Source organism: Alosa alosa, chromosome 7 (assembly GCF_017589495.1).
Source record: "Alosa alosa isolate M-15738 ecotype Scorff River chromosome 7, AALO_Geno_1.1, whole genome shotgun sequence".
NCBI lineage: Eukaryota > Metazoa > Chordata > Actinopteri > Clupeiformes > Clupeidae > Alosa > Alosa alosa.
The window spans coordinates 17006597-17029290 of NC_063195.1; the positions used below are offsets into that span (position 1 = coordinate 17006597).

The following is a 22694-nucleotide window of genomic DNA, read 5'->3' on the forward strand; positions in this document are numbered from 1 at the left end:
TCAGTGTGTGTCTTTTTTATTTGGATAAAACACCACCATGTGGTTTATACATACATTACTGTACATTACAACCTAAAGACACATTTTCCAAATTGGTATTTTATCACAACTAGCATTAGCAAAGTTATATAAAAACTATTTTTAAAAGTTGGTGGTAATGTAAATTATCATGGATATCTAAGTAATACTCAAGACAGTTGAGTTGCTCTTTAAGCATTTTATATAACAGTTATGAATGATTATTTTGAGTTATTTTGACTATCCAGGTTTACAGTATTGTACAGTAGTGTATTATTTTCGCTTTGTGTATGTGTGTGTCTGTGCCGTGTGTTTGTATGCGTGCATACAATCCAGTTCATTGTACACTTGCAAGCTGCAGTTTGCTTATATTTACAAGCCAATCTGCAACTGATTTAGCTAGACAAAATATTTAGCTATGTCATGTTGTGCTGGGAAAGCTGTTTCTTCACCAGGTTTCCTAGACCACAGCACTGTACACACACACACACACACACACTAGGACATCTAATTGCTACACTGGGACAGTGACCTCATCTTCATTGTAATAGTCTTAAGTGAGTATGTGTTCCCTTTCCAGGTGTCCCAGCTGACGTACACCGGCCCATGAGGAGAAGCTGAGTCTGGTATGTAGAGCCCGTTGGGGTTGGCGTCATGGCAGTTCAGGTACCAGAAGCCGCCCATGAAGGAGCTGGCACAGTTCTTATCCCAGGTGTCCTGGTCTTTGTCGAAGGTGGTGAACTTCATGCCATTGTGATTCTTCAGTGCATCACCTGAGGAGAGAGATGTCATTACTTTTTTGTCATTTACATTGCAGGTAGGTTTCTGTGCTAGCCTGACGTGGCCATACTCAATTCAGAATTTGAGTCTGATACTGCACCACCAGAACGTGATTATGGGGCGTACGTGTTTTAACCAATACATGGAAAAAATTCCTCGGCACACAATTGGACAGACCTAACCAATAAGAGCGAAGAACCGTGAATCCTGTAGGGAGAACTGCCATAACATCTTTCTTCTCGACAAATTCCTTAATTGCTGTTTTCTCTTAGTTTTTTAAAGCTATTGCGCTGCCAATATCTTGTTCAACAGATGTGATAGCGACATCTGATCTTTAGCTTCTCTAGCAACAGCCTTTTTGTTGTAAACAAAACAAAACAACATCAAAATCAACCAAAGCACGCTCAGGTGATGTGTAACAAAGAACCCTCATCTGTCTATCATCATATTAAGCACATGATTTGATTGGTCAACTAGTTTTCATACAGGCATATGAAGCTTCTCAATGGCATTATAGTGCAAGTCAAACTGATGACAGAATCCATTCATTTTGAATTTGTAGGTCAGTGCAATAGACTCGAATCTAATAAACTTCCTGGTTTTCGTACCCCTCAGCCTCATTTTGGTTTACAAATGGCCCCCAGGTGAATAAGGTGAATGTTAAATGATAGCAGCTTAAGGAAAGGTGGACCTGCCTATATATATAATTGAAACATTCCATCCGCTGAATATGCAATAGAATACTAGAGGACTAGTCTAATTTTTCAAATGTACGTGTCACCATCACATCTGGTGTAGTCAGTGTCATTGATTCATTGATTATAGTGGATGGTAATTGTTTCAGCATATGCTCCTCCACAAATGGAAGACTTCCGTTACGTTGCTGGTGCAGCCTGCTGTGACCCTCACCTGCATCACCAGTGGTGAAAGCACCCAGGTGTAATGTGTAGCCCAACTGCTCTGGGTCCACAGAAATGGAGGCGTAGTGGGCGTAGGCCTTTCCCCCAGTCCAGTCCTCCATGTCCACCCTCAGCTCATTCCTCTTCCTCATGGTCAGCAGCACGATGTTGTCCAGGCCTACACACGGGTAGGCACACAAACAAGCCAACTAGAGAAGACGTCATCATCGTAGTGGCTAAAGAGCTGGGCTAGTCTGCAGTAGCCTGAAAAGACCTGGCTTCCACCATTGTGCCCATGAGCAAGGCACCTAACCGGGGACAGTGGCCCCTTGTAATATAATTGACACATGTAATTCGCTTTGGATATATAAATAGAAAACTGTAATGTAAATTCCTAGGTCTACAGATAAGGGATTACCCAGAATGGCCAATCAACAACCAACCAGAGTAGGGCAGGTTTTTCTCAACTGACCCTGAATTGTGTGCAGCCCCACCATATCCAACTCTCCCCTATGTATAATTAATCTTTTCTTTTGGCTAGGTGTTACTACTAGCTGTTATGAAAAACTCAAGTTATCAACTTTTAAAGGAGGATGATGCTGGATGCATTGCTATAATTCATAATATACAAGTTTAATTTGTGCCAGCTGTTTTTGCTGTGGGTGAAAAAAACTCCATTGGCTGTTATCTTAAGTGGCTAGTTCTTCATTGTGTTTTAATGTATTTGTGTATGTTTTATGTATTTGTGTATGTGCATACTTGTGGTTCAATATATGTGCAGTGTTCAGCAACATAGCATGTAGCCTGTATTTGACTACGTACCTAGCCAGTATTCACTAGTTAGGTCACCAAAGCCCTTCTTGTAGTGATCCCAGGGTCTGTAGAAGTTTACTGACCCATCCATCCTTTTCTGAAACACCTGGGAGAAAGAAAAAACAGTCAGAAAGAGTATTTACTATTTACCATTAGATTACCATGTTATCATGTTTTAATATAAAGCCGCATATAGCCGCATATATAGAGAATACACCATTCAGTCTTTTACTTGGTATGTGTTTTCTGTCGAGACAGACTCCATTAATTTGGCAGTATTTGTTCAAATTATTAATGTTATATAGTTGTCTATTCTCTTTGAATTTTCCCTGACTCTAGTGTGGCATTCAAAAGGAAATTAAATGCAATAAGTTACATTCATTTGATGAAGTAATCTAAATAGTTATGTTACTTGCAGTGGCGATTCTAGACATTTTTAACAAGGGTGGCACTAGTGAGGCAATGATTAATTCAAAGGTGGCATGAGGCAAAACACCCAGATAAACAGAAACAGGCTCAAGATGTGAAATTAGCACAAATACATTAGGGAAACCAGATGCAAACACCATACTCATAAATTGAAGGACAAAAACACAAATACCTTACTCTCACATAAAATGTCTCTGTATTTGAATAAAATGTAATACAAACATATTAAAGTTAATTATCTAAGTTGTCTGTCACTGGGCTATGCTGTTCTAAAACAAATTCCATCATGGGGACATTAAAATATAATCAATTTTATTATATTACTGTAAATGAAGATACACAAAATATACTCATCCAAGAGATTTCCCCCACTCTATGGCCATCTATTTTGTAGCTGTTACAATAATTTGACCTGCTTTTTGTCTATTTGTTTATTTTCTCAAGAAACTTGAGGTTGGTATGAAGGAGTGTATTGTGTATGAGAGCAATTTCATCTTCCTGAATCTCAATATTATGATCACAACAAGTCTGGGCAAATTATTAATTAAATTTTCACATGGGGTAACTTGTTGCAGGGCAACCATAACCGGTTCCATGTCTTCCGATTATATAATTAATCATCAGTTTCTTAAGAACAAGAAACTTGAGGTTGGTATGAAGGAGTGTATTGGCCCACATTCTGCCTTCAATCCAGCGAGACAAGTGAAATAAATTTTTTTTTTTTAAAGCTGTCATCGCCATAGGCACCGATATTTAGGCTACCTCTGTTAAGCCTACACAAAGTTATGTGATTAATGAGTATTTCCTGATCGGGAAAACCTTTCGCTCTGCAGTTCAATTGTGCCGCAGGCCAATAAAGGCAAGTGTGTTTGCCAATTTACATTTCTGACGTCTGACACTTCACACTGCTGCAAGTGCATCAAGAAAGGTCCCGCCTTTATACCATGTTAATGGCCAATCGTGAGACTAGATTTGGGGTGGCACCTGGGGTGGCCAATCGAATCTCAAGGGTGGCCTGTGCCACACGGAGCCACCCCTCTGGCTCCGCCCCAGGTTACTTGTTACATTTTATATCGCAGTAGTCTACAATCTATTATCAGGGTAACTAATCTGTAACCTATTATCAGGGTAACTAGTAATCTGTAACCTGTTGTCAGGGAAACTAATTTGTAACCTATTGCATTACAATCCCAACCCTGCTTATTCCATATGAGAAATGAACTCCCTGCCACTAGACTACAAGCTGAGGCAACTCACCGTCCATCCTCCCCCATCGGTCTCCATGTCACAGTAGACCTGCAGGGGGGAGACGGGCCCCCCAGGGAAGATGGAGTACACCCCACTGGGCTTGGTGCTGTCATGGGAGTGGATGTCAGCACAGTCCAGCGGCAGGCACATGGAACCGAGAGAGAGAGGAACCAGGCCGAGCAGGAGAACGAGAACCTGAGAACCACACACACTTTCCAATATATATATATATATATATAAACTTGCATAGGATTATGAGAACTTGTGCATATTGTATGACAGAATACACCAGAAAACACCTACACATTACACATCACTACACATTACAATGTCAGTGGTAACACATTCCTCATTCCACTTTCAAACATTTTGTTGTGATCTTTTCACATTCAACAACCCTTCCCCACCAAATCTATCTAACCTAACAAATGATAAACTTGTCTGTGATTACCCTCATTTTGCTGGAAATGGCCTTCTTCTTGTTCTTCTTCCTCCTCTTCTTCTTCTTCTTCTTCTTCTTCTTCTTCTTCTTCTCTGTCTTTGTCTCCCTCTTCTCTGTCCGCTCTGGTCTCTGGTTGTCTCTTGAATGGGTGATCAGGTTTAACTCTTCAACTACACCTTACAAAACAAACATATCCCACCCAGACCCATAAATACCTCTCCCTCTCTCTCTCTCTCTCTCTCTCTCTCTCTCTCTCTTTCTTTTGCACATAATGGTCGACTCAGATTTCACAAAAGAAGGAATAACATGTCAGGCATTGAGACCATGTGATTGGTTAGTGGAGCTGTGGGATGGGGTCCAATCAGCCTGGTTTTTGGCTATCACTGGCAACATTTCCAATCAGTGATGAAATAAAGGGTTAGTCAACACACACACACACACACACTCCCTAATCATCACACTTTGTTTTTCTTTGGCTAGTGAATGATCAGAACATCTCATACACCCACAAATACATCACATACATTATCATGAAACGTGTGAAGCAGCACTTCAGGGTGTATATGCTTCTCATTGCCACAGTGTGTCACTGTTTCCCACTAAATAACCAATCATATCAACACATGCAAGACTTTGGTCTCCCTGCAATAATTTACAGCAGCTTTTATTACATGATAAGGCTGTGTACCGTGCTATGGTTATTACAGTCTTGATTGTATTACATAGGGTGTGATAGGTAATGTCAAACTTAACATTGTGGGATTGTCGAACTGATCCACTGGCTGATTCAGGGATTGCATGGGACCATCTGACTATCAAAGCCTTATGAATAAATAAAAGAAAGGGAGCAGCTCTGCAGTTCTAATAATATAATATAATATAATAGAGGTAGGTGTGTGACATTAGAGTTAAGTTTTTTTTATTGTCATTATTATTATTATTATTATTAATATTTTGCAGATGGTGGCATATAGGCTATTCGTTGTAGACAGAAAATATATATATCTTTCTTATATTTTTCGATTGTAGGCTTTCCTAGATGAGTGTGGTGTAGGCCTACGTAATTTCAGGAAATGTCTCTATTGAGAAAAAAAAAAAAACTTGAAAACCCAAACCCTTAACCCATTGTAGGCTACCTAAATAACTAATATTTCACGTATGTGACTGTGTGCAGGCAGGTTACTACTGTATTAACTGGGTCGAGGCAGGAAATAACTTTTAGACTTTTGCGCACTGTAAAATATCTGCCGCGGCTCCTTTAAGGCACAGTAGTGTTCTTGAGGAGAGGTGAGTAGAACAGCGCGAGGAAGAGCTAAGGGAATACCTCCCTCTTCCGACTGGAGAAACGAGAACAAAAAAAAAACGTGACTTGTTTCAGGGTACGAGACGGAAAGATAATTGGATTCGTTTGGAGTAACACAGTCGAGCGCACTCAAACCTCGAGGAAGAGAGAGAGGGAGAGAGCTGGAGATTTCCCCTCTTGGCGATGCGTTACAAATCTGTTCCTGACGCATTCTTTATCAACCACAGTAGTCGAAGTTGTTTCCACTCTCGTCTTTAGTCTTCAGGATAAAAGCGTTGGGAACAAACCTTGAAAACATGACGTGGGGCACAGATTTGTGGGTAAGTTTTAATTAATTTGTTGCGTGCGACATGAACGGTGCCAAAGAAACTGCGCTGACTTTGGCAACGCATTTGTGTGGTGTTTTAAAACTATTCTAAACACAATTTGCCAAGTGTGTGAGCTATAGTAATTTGTCAACCAGTTCACCTGATGGTCAAACAGGTTTTCCGGCTTCTCCACCTGGTCGTAGTCCTATAGCCTTTTTTGGCTCGCATTTACCTGTGAACATTATAGGCTACTACGCACAGCAGTGAATGGCTGAGTCTCTCTATCGATCATGTAGCCGAGAGGTTAGAGAAGTTGTGCAACCGAAGTTGCAGTCTCGTCTTGCATGGTAGCCCATGTTGCGTGTTTTGAGTGGCTGGCCTATTATGTGAAAGCCTAACTCGAATCTGACTCTTAGTTCTTGAGGATGGAGGCCAACACTCGTGAACACGACTCCGACATGAACTGCTAGTTGGGAAACCCAGCTTCAAAAAGTCCTGTACATTTGCGAAACTTATAACTATAATTACCCACAACTCTTAGTTGAAGTGACATTTCCTGTGTGTCCAGGTAGAACCAGTACAAGGAAGGATTTTCACTGAAGCCTGTTTTCCCACCTCTGACTAATGGTGTATGTGACAGCTGGGTTCACCCAGTTTGAGTGGACCAAACGATTTCCCACGGAGGGGGGTCCCAAGTAAAAAGCCAAGGCTACCTGTAGTCAGTCACCTTTAGGAATCTGTGTTGGGTGTGGCTGACAGGGTCTTTCTGCCAACCAAACTTCAATTTATTAATTTATTAGCAGACTATCACCATTACCTTGCTACATACATGTTATTGGGTGAGTGTAACCCCCCAATACACACACACAACACACCACTGACACAAACACATGCAATGGAAAGCAGAACAGGGAGATGTTTTGTTATGTGTTTCTCTGAGAGGAAAAGAGGAGTCCATCATGGTGTTATTCTTTCACTGATCTAGATTCCTCATATAGAACTCTCAAGAATTAGAACACTGTAGCAGCACAGAGAGTGGGGGGTGAGGGAGCAAGAGGAGTAGTGTGCCTGTATCTCTGAGGAGAGAGAGAGAGAGTGGGAGAGAGAATGGGCATCCATCGTCAGTGGATGGTGGGCCTGGTTTTGTGTGTGAAGTAGGCCTTGGAATCCCCTGTGGACAGCTGTGACATGGTGGCCCTTTTTCAGACCTGTCTGCCTGACATACTCGTGTGTGTGTGTGTGTGTGTGTGTAGCATGCATGCATGTGTGTGGAGAAGGGTTTGATTTCACTGAGCAAATTAAACAGAGTCAATGTCCTCTGACTGGACATCATGAAAGTGTGTGTGTGCGTGCGTGCGTGCAGGAGACAGGCTGAAAGAAGGAAGGAAGGGGGGGGGGTTCTAAATGGTTGAGTCTGACTGTGTGTGGGTGTGTGTGTTTCTGTACAAACTCATGTGGGTGTGTTGAAGAATGTGGGTCTTAGAGAATGGACATTCTGATGGGATGAGTGTACAAGTGTGAGTGTGTGTTTGTGTTTCTATACACTTATATGTTTTTATTTGTGTGTGTGCACATTTTTTCTCTCTCTGTATGTGTTTGTGTGTGTATGTATGTGAGTGTGTTTGTGTTTCTATACACTTATGTGTTTTGTTTGTGTGTGTACACATGTTTGTGTACACATGTTTGTGTTTCTATACACTTATGTGTATATTTGTGTGTGTACATTTCTGTGTACTCTCTCTCCCCAGGTTTGGTGTATGTGTATGTATACACTCATGTGTGTGTGTGTGGGAGTGTATAAGTCCCCAAGGATCAGAGGGAGTCACCCACACAAGTCAGCCAACACTGACAATTCACCAGTGATGTAAGTGTGTGTGTGTGGATGGATGGGTGGGTGTACACTTGAGTTAAAGTTTAATTGAAAAAATATGTCTCTGCTTTTGTATGTTCTCTAAGAGTGTAAGCAGTGAGAAATATCTGCCTTTAGCTTGAGTTAAAGTTTAATTATGTGTTCTTTTGTATGTTCTCTAAGAGTGTAAGCAGTGAGAAATATCTGCCTTTAGCTTGTGTATGTGTTCTCTCTCTCTCTCTCTCTCTCTCTCCTTTTCTCTCTCTCCTTTTTTCACAGACACACACACAATATCAAACAATGTGCCAGTCACAGAAATGACAACAGTTTAGTTCTCAAAATTGAACCCCCAGCAATAGATGACATTACTGCTCTCTCTCACCCACCCCCACACACACACACACACACACACACAACCTTGGGGTGCGGTGTGTGCAACCATGATCACATCCCTAGTCCCTATGTCACAGCAGTTCTGTTTCCATAGCATAGTAGTAGGAAACGGCTGAGCTCACTGGCAATGTTGTTTCAGCTTGGTGTGTGTGTGTGTGTGTGTTTGTTTTGTCAGTCCCACCACTCACCGGGCACCACCAGTCTGAATTAGGCCTGATAGATGAAATGGGTTTGTGTTTGAGTTCACTAATCTTGGGGCATTTTTTTAACGTTTGAATGGACAGCAGGAGTACTGTCAGCAGTTAGCACTAGTTAAGCGTCCTACATACTCGCCAAACCCGACCGGTAGTGCGATAATGTGACGTCACGAGAGCGCCGTAACCATTTATAGCCTACTCGCGCGTGGTGGTCGCGACACTAGTTGCAATACTCTCCTGAACAGAGGTGGCGCTGTTGTGAAAATGCTGCTACCTACGTTACACAGTAGAAGAAGCTGTCAGAAGCATTGGTCAGTAAAAAACACCAGCTAGCCTCTGTGATGGTACTTCAGACTTTGCTATTTACAACTACCATCATCATTACCATCTAGTTTCCAAGGTGTGTGCAGATAGATAGATAGATAGATAGATGGGCCTACTTTAGTCATCCCAAGGGAAATTTGAATGATTTAAACATTTTAGTTAGCTGGCTAGCTAGCTAGTAGCTGGCTGAGTTTGTCTAATTTCCTAAAGTGGAAAGAGAATTTGTTCAGGTCTCAGTAGATATCCTTTGGTTGAAAATAAATCTTTTCTATTCTTTCCTCTTAATTCCATGTGTTGTGACTCCCGCTGGTAGCTTTGTTAACTTATCCAGCAAACTATTAAAAATTCAGGACTGTAACAAAACGGTCCTCCGAATTGCAACTCTCGCTTGCCCTCGAACTAGTCCATCTTCCGGTTTCCGGTTTGTCGCGCTCAGCTGAAAAACAATAGAGTGGTGCGCTACCCGGCCAAAATCCTGGCGCGCCAGAGAGATCTACGTCTGAGGGCATCTTCCATCATCATGTACTATACAGTGTGTAATATATATATATATATATATATAAAAACTTCAAATATAGCCCAGGCTTTTATTTTTCCCAAATCGCCAAACTGCACCGGCTAGTATTTGAGACAGGCGTCTATATGAGACAGGCCTTTAATTTCCTTTACACAAAACTTTTCTTCTGCAAAGATGGAAAGTATTATGGAATGAATTATTTCAAACACACAGAATGTCTACCCATATGACTAGGCTATCCGATGATAAGCTTACGGATGATCATTCATTTAGTGTTGATGTTGTTCATTGAGTGAGATAAGATCCAAATAGTGGGGATAGCCAGGACGGATGAAACACGTTTTAATCAAACGTAATTTACAAAGAGAGCGTACCACACTGAAAGCTAATATTTTGTCACTAGCAAGCAACCTTTATCTGTCCTCTGTCAAATGCAATTGCATTTTCAGCCCTGACCAAAACTGTTCAGGAATTATTTATGCAAAAGTGGGACGTGCGTAATGTTTCATTCTCCCTCCTTTTCGGGACGAATGAAACAGCATGAGAGAGAATGAAACGTCATTTCTCCCATATTTTGTTTGGCAAATTTGGCAAACAGTCAGCTTACATTTCAAATCATAGCCTGCTTCTCTTTCTTTGTCGCCATGGTGATACGCATTTAGAAAAAAGAATATTGTTTATGAACCATTTTGTTTTGTTGCCAGCATAATTATAGGCTTACCATCGGCCTATCCTTGTCATAAACTATATTGTCTAATGCGCAAATTTGAAACAAATGAATCCAACTTTTAGTGTCTTGGCAGAGATTGACAGATTTCCTTTGAAAATGTTCAGGTTTTTCTTGGTGTTCATGATACCGTGCACCTTAGGTTCCCAAGGCCTTTGGGAATAAAAACAACCCCACAGTATCACAGCCCCTCCACCATAATTCTCATTAGGCATGGGGTTCTTTTCAGTATAGTCATTCTTTATATGTATGCCAAACCTACCTAAAGTGTTTCTAGCCAAAGGGCACAATTTTCATTTCACCTGACAACCACACTTCCAGACAAAGTCACTGTACCATTCAGTAACTCCTGCCATTTACATTGGTAATTAAATGACTAGACAGGCTTTTACCTGGCATGCCCTCTAAATAATAAATAATCTATTAGCACTGAGGTCAATTTTTTTTTTTTTTTTTTTTTTTTGGGGGGTGACAACAGTGGTTCTTGTGAATTTTTTTTTCCTTTCTTTCCATCCTCCATAATGTATGTGGGGACAAGATATGGGTCTTTGTCCAAGCATGCTTGTCACATTTCCAGTGGATTAGATCCTTTCAATCATTGTCTTAACTGTAAATATAGGCATTTTCAACAAAGTATCTAATTTTTAGAGATATTCCCCGACTTACAAATGTCAACACACTTTCTTTTTCTTTAATTTAGTGTATTCTCTTGTCTTTCCACTGTTGAAAATTGACTAAAGGATTTAGCCTTTGTCACTTTATTTTCATACATTGGTGAAAAAGAAAGTCATGAACTACTTCTGTAAGTTCACAGACACTCTGATTAACTTAAATAAGTTGAAATTAGATAGGAAAACGCTTCTGTTAGGTTTTGTATATAAGATTTTTCTAGGGGTGCCAATAATTCTGAGCAATGTGTTTTTGTTAAACATATTTATTTCTTTATGATAATTTTCTTTTTCTCAGAATAAATTTGCTTTCCTTCAAGGGTGGATTGTGAGAGTACAATAAATCACCAAAAGATTATTTTTATACCTGTTTTTAGTCATCCAAAGGTGCCAATAATTCTAGATGGTACTATATATGTGTGTGAGTGTGTGAGAGAGACTTGGTGTTAGTGTAACCAACGAGCAGGTGTGTGTGTGTGTATACTTACACACATGCATGCCTATGTCTTGACTGTCACTTTCTGAGGGGAAGTTCTTCAAACACTGAAAGTTTCGCCTTAACCTCTGAGGTGAACTAGTATAATGTGTGTGTGTGTGTGTGTAAGGCCAACAGATGAACATCACATAGCTGTGGTCAGCATGGTTATCAATTTCTCAGGAGGAAGTAGGCGTGGGAATTACTTGATTCATGATCTTGCTTACACACACACACACACACACACACTGACACTCAAGCCCAAGTTTAGGAGAGTGACAAAAATGCTCAGTTACTTTTAAGTTATGGAGTGATACAGTAATAGGGAAGCGTTTAGTTTACTCCCCCTTTCAATCATTTACAATTAATCATTTAATCGATCCAAATCCACTTGTCAAGCTTTATTGAGAACAGCTTCAATATGGACATTAATACCAAAGCACAATGCAAATTTTCCTTGGGCAGCCAAATAATCCAATACCTGTGTAGTCGCAGGAATCTCCTAGGAGTGAGTGAAGTTGTCATTGGACTTTAACATTTATCTAGAAGGTTGCTATAGGTTACAAGTTCACCTCGGTGAGCTTTTATTGGTGACAGATGACAGATAGCCTCTCTCCACTTTGAACACGCATGTTGACTCATAATAGAGACTGAATAAGGTCAAAGGTCAAACAGTGTCCTCATAAAGCCACATATTACAGTATGTGTGTGTGACAGTATCTGGCAGAGGCAGATTGTATCTACACTTTCAAAACTATCTATACTCATGAAGTCTATAACCAGTGTATAGACACATCATTTGCCATTTTGCCAAAAGCATTCAGCTGCTCTTACAGTGAAAAGCCAAATGTGACAGCGTTTGGGATTTGTTCTGTCCAGCGATGTACTGTGACAGGGCGCATGTTTAATTCATACCCTGATTATACTATGACCCCACCAGCCCCTCCCAGCCTGTGTGGTTAAACCCTTTCAGATGATCTAGACCAGGGGTTCCCAAACTTTTCCACGCCAAGGCTCCCCAAATACCATTACCCTTGATGTGTTATTAAACCCATCGACAATACTACGGTAAATGTAAAAATACATTGAGCTAATCCTAATAATTATTTTAGCAACAAGCACTTCGCGATGGAGCATACAGTGTGTAAAAATTGTATTTGGGGCTTTCTGCTATATGAAAGCTATCACGCTACTATTATTCCCAGTCATTATCATGGGAAATATAATGTTAAGATATGCCCAACATTATTATCATGGCATTGTATAACAACCCTCATAGTAATAGGTATATTTTATATTTTTCAAATGTATTTATTTGTTTCTTCTATTTTTCTAGACTAGGGGTGTGCAAGATGTATATCGTCTACATAAGACTGTGATTGATGTGCAAAATGACAATGTGCAAATTGACATTATCGAGTATTTAAATTACTTTTTACATGAAAAACAAAAAAACACTCGAAATTACGCATTGAAGCCCCATACATTGACTAAATAAGGAGGTACCATTGGCTGCAGCAGAGCAAGTCACATGGTCGGACACACGTACGCTATAGCCCAATGTTTATTTTGTGCAGCTACTTAGTTCAGGTGGCATTGATGAGTTAAACAGTGACATTTTTTCCTACACGGTATTATATGGAGAAAAACGTTTGCCTTTCAGTATTTTAAGTCAGTTGTAAACCTAGTGGACTGAAGTTCGCTTTAAATATAAACTTTTATCAAACATGCTAACCGTATTTATGTGTCTTATACATTAGCCATAGGCTAACACATTTGTTTCTATTCTTCTAACTATATATATTGCTAGCCTACATGATTGCTCTTAAACATCGAAGGAAATAACAGATGTACTTTGTTGGTCTGCTTAGTTTTACAGTAAAGGTTTGCAAGGAATTTCAGCTTCAGACTTTCTCTTGGGATACTCTCAACTAATGTAGCACTGCCACACACACACAAGTTGGGACAGAATTGGAATTGTTTCAGTGTCATAGTGACAATGCATTGGTTGATTTGGTCGAAAAGTCACAGGTTATTGGTTATTATTGTAATGTTATTGTTACTACAAGAAGCTGGAAAGAAACTCAAACAATTTTCAAAGGATATCGGCGCTAATTATCGTTATTGTCAAAATTACAAAACTAATATCGACATTATTTTTTGTCCATATCGCCCACCCCAATTCTAGAATGCGGTGGCACGCCTGAGCTTCCATCAACCCAAAAGGGCACATGGTACCCCACTGCTAATCTAGCTCCTCTGGCTACCTCTACCCACATTAAATTGCAAACGCTACTGCTTGCCTATAAAGTAGTCATACAGACATGTGTTATGACTGTCTCACTCCTCCAATTAACATAATTTAACTCATTGTGTGCCAAAAACGTAATATTACGTTTTTAGCTTTTTTTTTTATTTTATTACGAAACTAGACACTCTAACACACCTTATGTGATTTTGGGAACTCTGTGATGAATGGAAATTAAATATATGACGATCGAAAACGCACAATCTGGACATTTTATTAACTCGGTTGCCACTTTGGGTCGAATTAGTGACGCATGGACGTCAGGTCAAAACCAGGCCATTTTCGTGGGTCTATCACTAGGTGGCAGTCTCGCCAGGTCTCGCTGATCACTTCCCGGAAAGTTTACAGAAGTAAGTAACAGGCAACACTTCATATTTCAAGAAAGACGTTATATCTCCATTTCTAGAAAAAAACAGCGATTTTGATGAAAACTAGCCACTGTTTAGCTTGGGATTTCTCAGGAACAGAGGCGTGTAGAAATACACGGTTTGCACCCACCGAGAGCTTAAAGTCTCACCTTTTAATCGAGCCATTTTATGTAGCCAGTATGTGTTCATAGTTATAACACAGAATATGCTGTGGCTGTACAAAAATCATCAACAATGGTCTAGATTGCTGGCACTCTAGGACAAAGCTCCCGAAAACAGCTTGGCATTCAATGAGTTAAGTGTATGTCAGATATTGTGATTGTATTGGCAGATATGATATAGGCCTACCTACGACTGTTGCACTCCTCCAATGAACGGGCTCTGCCACTCGTACGGTCTCAGGAACATATAATTTGAAGTGGCTATTTAGTCTTTATAAAAACAAAACACCTTGGAGACTCCCAGTAGAGAAAGTCTGCGTACCACCAGTGGTACCCGTACCATAGTTTGAGAACCACTGATCTAGCACTTACCACTACCATCTTCTTTATCCTGACCCCCCTCCCTCGTCCTCCCCTCCTAGACTTAACTTTGCTTGAACTGACATTCTATTCTATGCAAGTTCTAAGTAGTTATTGCTGCAATAACATGTCACAGTGGCAGTGTACCTTGATTGTTCCCTATTTTGTGAGTATAAATGTATGCAATGTTAAGAAATATAAATAAGTAAGTACTGCAGCAGTCATCACCTGTCTACAGCCACACACAGCCGCACACACGCACACACACACACACCCACACACACTTCGCCTACCAGTGACGGAACAGAGCAGCAGAGTCCAAGAACCAGTATTGTTGTAGTTATGTGCATTCTTTTAAGAGTTTTATATGATGTTCATTTAACAATCTAATAGCAGAGGGAATGAATGAGTTGGCATAGCGGTTAGTTTTACGCATTGGCACATGGTAGCGCCGACCTGACTCCATGATCACCAATTCATTACTGAGTACATGATATGGTTGGCAAGATATTCTCTCTGCTTTCTAAACCACCTGTATTTTCCAGAGAGAACAGAGATCTTCTGACTGGGTAGTGATTTTTGAGCATACTTTGACAATGTCGCTCAAGCTCTTTTTGTCCTTCACAGACAGTCCATTAAACCAACATATAAAAGAAAATGTCAATAGACTCTCAATGAAGGCTTGATAAAATGTACATAGAATTTATTTACAGACACCAAAAGAGTTAAGCTTGTTGATATTTGATCTGATTGGCTAGTCAGGATAATGGCTTGAGGTGGAACAGAGGAGGAAGGATTGAAGGAAGCGGTCTGTCTTTTTCTCCTCTTCTCCTCTTCTGTCTTTTTCTCCTCTTCTTCTGTCTTTTTCTCCTCTTCTGTCTTTCTCTCCTCTTCTGTCTTTCTCTCCTCTTCTGTCTTTTTCTCCTCTTCTTCTGTCTTTTTCTCTCCTCTTCTGTCTTTTTCTCCTCTTCTGTCTTTAGCAATCTCTGTTTACGCTTTGCATGATTGGTGAGATTTGAGAGGACAAGGAAGGTGTGGTTGTGGTAAATTTGTTTTTCAATATTTTGGGTTATGACACAGGAGACCAAAAGAAGGAACTGTTTTTGACCTGACTCTTGACCTGACCTGACCCCCAAGTGCAAATGGAGAACACTTTGAAATGAACAAAATCACATGATCCCTAACTCCTGGAGGGACTGGATAGGTTATGTCCTGCCACAAGTGAGTCACATCCTGGACAAAATATTTCCTGAACACAATCAACACATGGCCGTGAAGGGGGAGAGGGTCCCACAGCACAATCAGGAAACGCACACCGATGAGATGACTGGTTAATGTGTGCTATTGTTGTCTGATCTCTGGAGCAACTCTGACCGAGTTCTTAAGGCTTAAGATTTAACGCTGGAGCCCACCATGACTGCAGTGGTGGCCTTGGACAGCCAAACACAGACTATTGTGTGCTTATTTATTTATTAATTGTTTATTATGTTTCCTGTTTGTTGTGTGTGTGTTTGTGTGTTTTACTCCAGGACCAGTATGATAATATTGACAAACACACACTATCAGGCTTGGACCTGATGGATCGCTATATGAAGTTTGTCAAAGAGAGAACCGAGATTGAGCAAAACTACGCAAAACAACTCCGGTAAGCTCTCTCTCTCTCTCTCTCTCTCTCTTAAAGATTTTTAGCATGTTAGTTCAGAATGAATCTCGTACACCTGTATGCATGTGTCTAAAATACATTCTAAAAATTAAATACATTTGATACAAAACTAGGGACAAGAGTTGTGAAGAGAGACAGACTTTTAGTACAAGAGTTTGTATTGGACATCAGGCTTGTATTGCAACGGTACAGGCTTGCATTGGAAACTCCCTTTTTTCACTTTCCCTGTGTGTGTATGTGTGTGTCTGTGTGTGTGTGTGTGTGTGTCTGTGTGTGTGTGTCAACAGGTCTTTGACTAAGAAGTACCGGCGAGGTAGTAAAGATGAAGCAGAGTTCAAGTGAGATCCTCTTCTCTTTTATACTCCTCCTCCTCCTCCTCCTCCACTCTCATCCTTCTCTTCTCTCATGCTCTCCTCCTCTCTCATCCCTCTCTTCTCTTATGCTTCTCCTCTCTTATCCCTCTCGTCTCTCATCTCATACTCTACTCCTCTCTCATCCCTCTCTTCTCTCATCTTATACTCTCCTCCTCTCTCATCCCTCTCTTCTCTCATCTCATACTCTACTCCTCTCTCATCCCTTTCTACTCTTATGCTCCTCCACTCTCATCCTTCTCTCATCTCATACTCTCCTCCTCTCACATCCCTCTCTCATCCCTCTCTTGTGTGCTAGACTGTAGTGTGTTTGGAACCTATTGTGATAATTTGCATGTGTGTATGCAAGAGAGAGACGTTTACAGAAAGGTGTGTGTGTGTGTGTGTGTGCGTGTGTGTGTGTGTGTAAGATCATGAGAGAGAGATTAACCAATCCAGTTGTAACTCAGTTCATAGTTTGCAATGGCTAGCCAACCACAGGAGGCCTTACTGCCGTGTGCCCCGCAGGTTCACCAATCACCAGGCATTTCAGGACATCCTGACGGAGCTGAATGACTACGCCGGGCAGAGGGAGGTCGTGGCGGAAAACATGACTGTTAACATCTGTGTCGAGCTCACCAAGATCCTCCATGAGCTCAAGCAAGAGAGGAAGAGTGTAAGACAGACACAGATATGTAGAGATATAGAGAGAGGAAGAGTGTAAGACAGACACAGATATGTATGAGATATAGAGAGAGGAAGAGTGTAAGACACAGATATGTAGATATATAGAGAGAGGAAGAGTGTAAGACAGACAGATATGTATGAGATATAGAGAGAGGAATGATAGATGGATGGATGGAAATAAAGTTATTGAGATGACATATACATAGAGAAAATTAGTCTGAAAATAAATAAACAGATAGATAGATAGATAGATAGATGCATACATACACACACACACACACACACACACACATACATAGATAGATAGATTGATCTAAGATGAGAGGAAACAAGTGATGTTAGTAGGATGATAGAGACGGAGGGAAATGACATACTGATTACTCAACTCAGGAGAGATATATGCAGCAGAGAGATGAGAGAGGGAGAGAGAGAGAGAGAGAGATGGAAGAATGGAATGAAAGAAAGGAAACGTGTGGTAATAATGCTGCTAGAAGATCTCTCCATCTCTTGTTTTCCTTCTCTCTTTCCCTTCGCTCTGTCTGTATATATGAAAACAAAGAAACAGAACAAAGAACCTTTGAATTTCACAACAGTAAAACTAAATGCTCAAGAGATTGGGGGGGGGTGGTGAGTGAGTGTCAGATGTTATCTCTCTATTTTTATCTTACTCTTTCTCTCTCTTTTTGTGTCTTTCTCCATCCTCCTCTCTCTCTTTTTGTGTCTTTCTCCATCCTCCTCTCTCTCTTGTCTCTGGTCTTCAGCACCTGTCTGACGCCAAGAAAGCCCAACAGAACCTGGAGAGCACATTTAAACAGCTGGAGAGTGTAAGTGTGTGTGTGCAGGTGGGTGTGTGTGGCCACAAGAGTGAGTGTGTGTGTAATGTGTGTGTGTATGTCCAAGGCGCAGATAAGGTGTGTGTGCATGTGTATGTGTGCATGTGTATGTCCGCTTGCGTGTGTGTGTGTGAGAGAGAGAGAGTATGTGTGTTTTATTTCTTGGTATGTAGTCGTATCTATATGCGTAATTCATGTGTGTTATATTTAAATGTACTATTTCATTGTGTGTGTGTGTGTGTGTGTGTGTGTGCGTGCAGAGTAAGAAGCGCTTTGAAAAGGAGTGGAAGGAAGCTGAAAAGGCCAACCAGCAGGCTGAGCGAGCAGAGCAGGACAGCAGCTCCACCAAAGCAGACGTAGATAAGGTACACACACACACACACACACACACACAGACTATAAAACACACACACACACACACACACACACACACGTTTAGACACTAACTCAGACAAAGAGTGATTAGCAGAAGTAGTTTTTCTAGTTCCACTTCTTGTAGAGTTTGTGGTCAAACTGGTCATGCACAAATGCAAACACAAACAAACGCACACACAAACCAACAGATAAAACACATAGGCTCAAATTACAGCTGATCTTACACTCCAAGATGTAGAGAGAATACTTAAAGTTCGGAGTTTTGTTTCCTAAATTCTCGTTTCTGTGATTTAATTGCACTTTCTCATGTGGGTGTGTGTGTGTGTGCGTGTGTGTGTGTGTTTTCAGGCCAAGCAGCATGCACACATGCGCACACACGCGGCGGACGAGTGTAAGAATGATTACGCTGCTCAGCTTCAGAAGTACAACAAAGAGCAGAACCAGTTCTACTACACCGAGATCCCCAACATCTTCAATGTGAGTTTACAAACACATACAGTCACAGTCACATACACACACACCCACATACAGTCACATACACAATTACATACACAGACATGGACACTCCTAAACACTTGCACACTCTAAATCACCACCCATATACCCACACACCCACTGCCATTCACAACACACACACACACACACACACACACACACACACACACACACACATATTCATATTGTCATAATGAGCAGAACCTGTTCAACAACAGCGGCATATTCAATGTGAATTAACACACCTACACACACACACATTCACATGCACACACACTCTCACATGTTCACACACACACACACTCAATACACACACACACACACATACTCACACACACATACACACACAGACACACACTCAATATACACATATATGCACATGCACATACAAGCACATTTGAATTCTTTATATGAATACACCAATCAAATTTCTTACAGAAAGGATTCAAATATTCTCAGAGATGACACAGCTTTGACACTCAAGGGTACAGCATAAAGCATTGCCTACATCACACTGGGATAAATGCAGAGACCAAATTTCCCTCACGGGATCAAAAGAGTGTATATATACTTTTCTAAAACTGATATTTCCGGTCCTTGATTGTGATTGGCTGAATCACGTTCGATGCCGTTGTAAAATGCAGCATAAACATACACCTTGACCGCATTTCGTTCCATATTACTGTGCTACCACAACTTGATACAAAAGTTAAAGTAGCTGCATCTCATCGTTGCTTGGCAACCATTCAGATAGAGGAAATAATTTCTTGGCGTAGGAATAATTATCTAGGAATAACTGGTTATATTTCTAGTTGCTGTGCCTTTTACTTTATGAAACTTTGCCAGGTATTTATAGTAACAGTTTTAAAGAAGCAATAAGCCCCGAGAGGTCGTAGGTTACACTGATTCTACAACAGCTAAGGGGGGTTTGAAATTTATTTCCTAACTAATAATTAGAAATTATTTCCTAACAACGCCCCTTAGCTGTTGTAAAATCAGTGTAACCACGGCCTCTCGGGGCTTATTGCTTAAATAAGACTGCCTATCACAACTGATAAATGCAGAGACCAAATTTCCCTCACGGGATCAAAAGACTGCCTATCACAACTGATATGGAGCAGGATTTCCACAGCTGTTTAGATTTTCTTTTCAGTCAGTTTATACACATAGCTTAGGTCATCGATCTTACATACATAGCTTAAGTCACTGATCTTACATGCATAGCATATCTTTGCAAGGAGTGGTTGATATGTAGTCATTTTATCATAAAAGGCTATGTCCATATACAGATCATTGACACAGACACACACACAGACACATTCATACAAACACACATGCACAAACTTAGTCAGTTTATTGTGTGTGTGTATACACCTCAGCAGGTGCATATGCATGTGTGTAATATGATGTGTATGTTTGTGCATGCATGTTATTGTGTGTGTGTGTGCATGCATATTATTGTGTGTGTGTGCTTGTGTGTGCAGAATCTGCAAGACCTGGACGAGAGGCGCATCAGAAAGCTATCGGAGGCCTATGCTCACTTTGCGGACACTGAGAAACAGGTGAGTCAAAAATAAACACACACACACACACACACACATACACACACAGGACAGCCGAAACATATATATATATATACACACACACGCGCGCGCACACGCCAATTGAACTAGACATCCCTTGGTTGTTAAATCCATCAGTGTTTTAAGTAGCTTTATTGTTTGCACCATGTCATTCTCCCGATCCCACCCCATCTCTCTCTCTCTCTCTCTCCCACTTGCTTCCTGTCTGTCTCTTTACTGTGTCGTAATTATATATATATATATATATTACATTCATATATATCCATCCATATATATAAAAGTAAATGAGGTGCTCAGCATGTTTTTCATATCTTCAGGTTATGCCAATCATCACCAAATGTCTCGATGGCATCAACATGGCCAGCAGCAGGACCAATGAGAAGCAGGTACAACACTTACTTACACACACACACACTCTCACACACACGGAGAGAGGAACGTGTTCTGGGGACCAAGAACGATAACGATAACTATAACCATAACGATAAAAGCGTTCACACTGATAAACAAAGTCTCTCCTTCTGTTAATGAATGTGACGGTTAAAATTCGATGGGTTCTGATTGGCTATTAGCTTTTTAACATTCTCAAAATTGCTCTGAAAGTGATCCCCAACGATATCGTTCTTCATGTCGTTATCGTTATAGTTTATGAGTGAACGTCATCATTCATATCAACGAGAACAATATTTGTTTATAGTTATCATTATCATTCTTGGTGTGAATGGCCTTTTGTCAGGATTCACAGGTCTTCATAGAGCTGTATCAAATATAACATACATGTGTTGTGTGTGTGTGTGTGTGTGTGTGTGTGTGTGTGTGTGTGTGTGTGCATGCATACTTGTGTTTGTGTGTGTACTACATGTGTATGTGTGTGCATACTTGTGTGTGTGTGTGTGTGTGTACTACTACATCTGTGTTGTGGGTGGGGGCTTGTCAGGACTCGCAGGCATTCATCGAGCAGCACAAGTCGGGTCTGGTGCCCCCTGCTGAAGTGGAGTTTGAGGACTACAGCCAGGGCATCAAGGCTGCCAGCTCAGAGAACACGCTCAACATGCCCAAAGTCCGCATCAAGGACTTCTTCAACAAGAGGAAGCACAAGGTAACACACACACACACACAAACACATCAATCATTTGCACGTTCACATTCACAGACACATCCAGCTCCTAAACCTTCATACAAACGGTAAAGGCCAGATAATAGACAAATATACCCTCGTTACAAGCATGTTACTGTGTGTGTGATTTTCCTATGTGCCTTTGTCTGATAGACACACATTCCTACACACATTCCTGCACACCTTCTTCAACAAGACCCCACAGTTACCCAAGTCTGTCTGGACACGTACACAACCTGAAAGGGTAGGGTGGGGAGGGGAGGGGGTGCAAATGTGTGTGTGTGTGTGTGTGTGTGTGTGTGTGTGCATGCATTTGTTTGAGGTTTAAAGAGAAAGAGAGAAGATCAACTGTGTGGGTGGTTGCCTGCACAGAATAAAGTGCTTTCCCTGAAATGCTTTTCTTTCCTATCAGTTTTCTTTCTCTTCAGACCTATACTGTCTTTATAATCTTTCCTGTCATCTGTCCTTCCCTCTCTCCTCCAGCTCCCACCCGTTCCTCACATACCTCCTTGCCCCGCCCACTCCCTCCCCAACGGACAGGTTTTGTCCAAATTTAGTCACGCCCCCCTGTCCTACTGCCTGAAGTCCCTGCGTCGCCCAATCAAATCGGGGAGGACCTCTCGCTTTGCCTTTCACTGGACGGTGAGCCACGTAGGTCAGAGTCCCATTGGCAGAAAAGAGCTTCTGGGCACTAGCTGATTGGTTGAGAGCTTCTGGGCGCCAGCTGATTGGTTGAGAGTTGGCATGCTTTCAGAATCTCCACCAATCAATGAGTCATGTTTTGTTTGTGAGTGGTAATATTTGTTATAATGCAACGCGTTATATTTCCATCTCACTGAATGGCTTGGCTGTCCTATGTCTACGCAGTTACATGGCTCGAGAGGTTTTGTTCAATCAAAGGTTTTGTTTGTAGGGTGGGGTGGTTAAATGTTGCAGTCGATACAGCGAGATTAAAATTGTACAAAAAGGAAATTGTAGAGGGAGATATACTTCTCTCAACACCA

General features: G+C 41.0%; 2 protein-coding genes across 4 annotated transcripts in view; one reads left to right on the forward strand and one right to left on the reverse strand.

Moving 5' to 3' along the window:
* On the reverse strand, positions 1-7037 carry LOC125298648 (microfibril-associated glycoprotein 4-like). Of its 2 annotated transcripts, XM_048249485.1 has the most exons (6): positions 6769-7037; positions 4639-4766; positions 4197-4382; positions 2520-2616; positions 1708-1875; positions 1-791 (listed from the first exon to the last, which is right to left on the reverse strand). In XM_048249485.1, exons 1-6 carry the CDS (start codon positions 6791-6793, stop codon positions 526-528), a joined length of 870 nt encoding a protein of 289 aa, XP_048105442.1. In that variant the 5' UTR covers positions 6794-7037; the 3' UTR covers positions 1-525. The 2 variants fall into 2 exon arrangements, with proteins under 2 accessions (XP_048105442.1, XP_048105443.1); XM_048249486.1 differs by lacking the exon at positions 6769-7037 and having other exon boundaries at positions 4639-4799.
* trip10b (thyroid hormone receptor interactor 10b) overlaps positions 5914-22694 on the forward strand; it is a 24062-nt gene continuing 7281 nt past the window's right edge. For both annotated transcript variants that reach the window (XM_048249457.1, XM_048249458.1), the window contains exons 1-10: positions 5914-6252; positions 16117-16232; positions 16538-16588; positions 17129-17276; positions 18049-18111; positions 18381-18485; positions 18844-18972; positions 20475-20552; positions 20891-20959; positions 21511-21672. In XM_048249457.1, the coding sequence (XP_048105414.1) occupies positions 6229-6252; positions 16117-16232; positions 16538-16588; positions 17129-17276; positions 18049-18111; positions 18381-18485; positions 18844-18972; positions 20475-20552; positions 20891-20959; positions 21511-21672 (945 nt within the window). In that variant the 5' untranslated portion in view covers positions 5914-6228. The remainder of the gene's footprint in view (positions 6253-16116; positions 16233-16537; positions 16589-17128; positions 17277-18048; positions 18112-18380; positions 18486-18843; positions 18973-20474; positions 20553-20890; positions 20960-21510; positions 21673-22694) is intronic.

Bases quoted from the DNA above. Each gene is read 5' to 3' on its own strand.
- LOC125298648 (XM_048249485.1), bottom strand. From the start codon at position 6,793: ATGTCACTTCAACTAAGAGTTGTGG. The intron at 4,383-4,638 runs GTAATCACAGAC...TGTGGTTCTCAG, and splicing joins CCATTTCCAGCAAAATGAGG to GTTCTCGTTCTCCTGCTCGG. The intron at 2,617-4,196 runs GTGAGTTGCCTC...TCTTTCTCCCAG, and splicing joins CCGATGGGGGAGGATGGACG to GTGTTTCAGAAAAGGATGGA.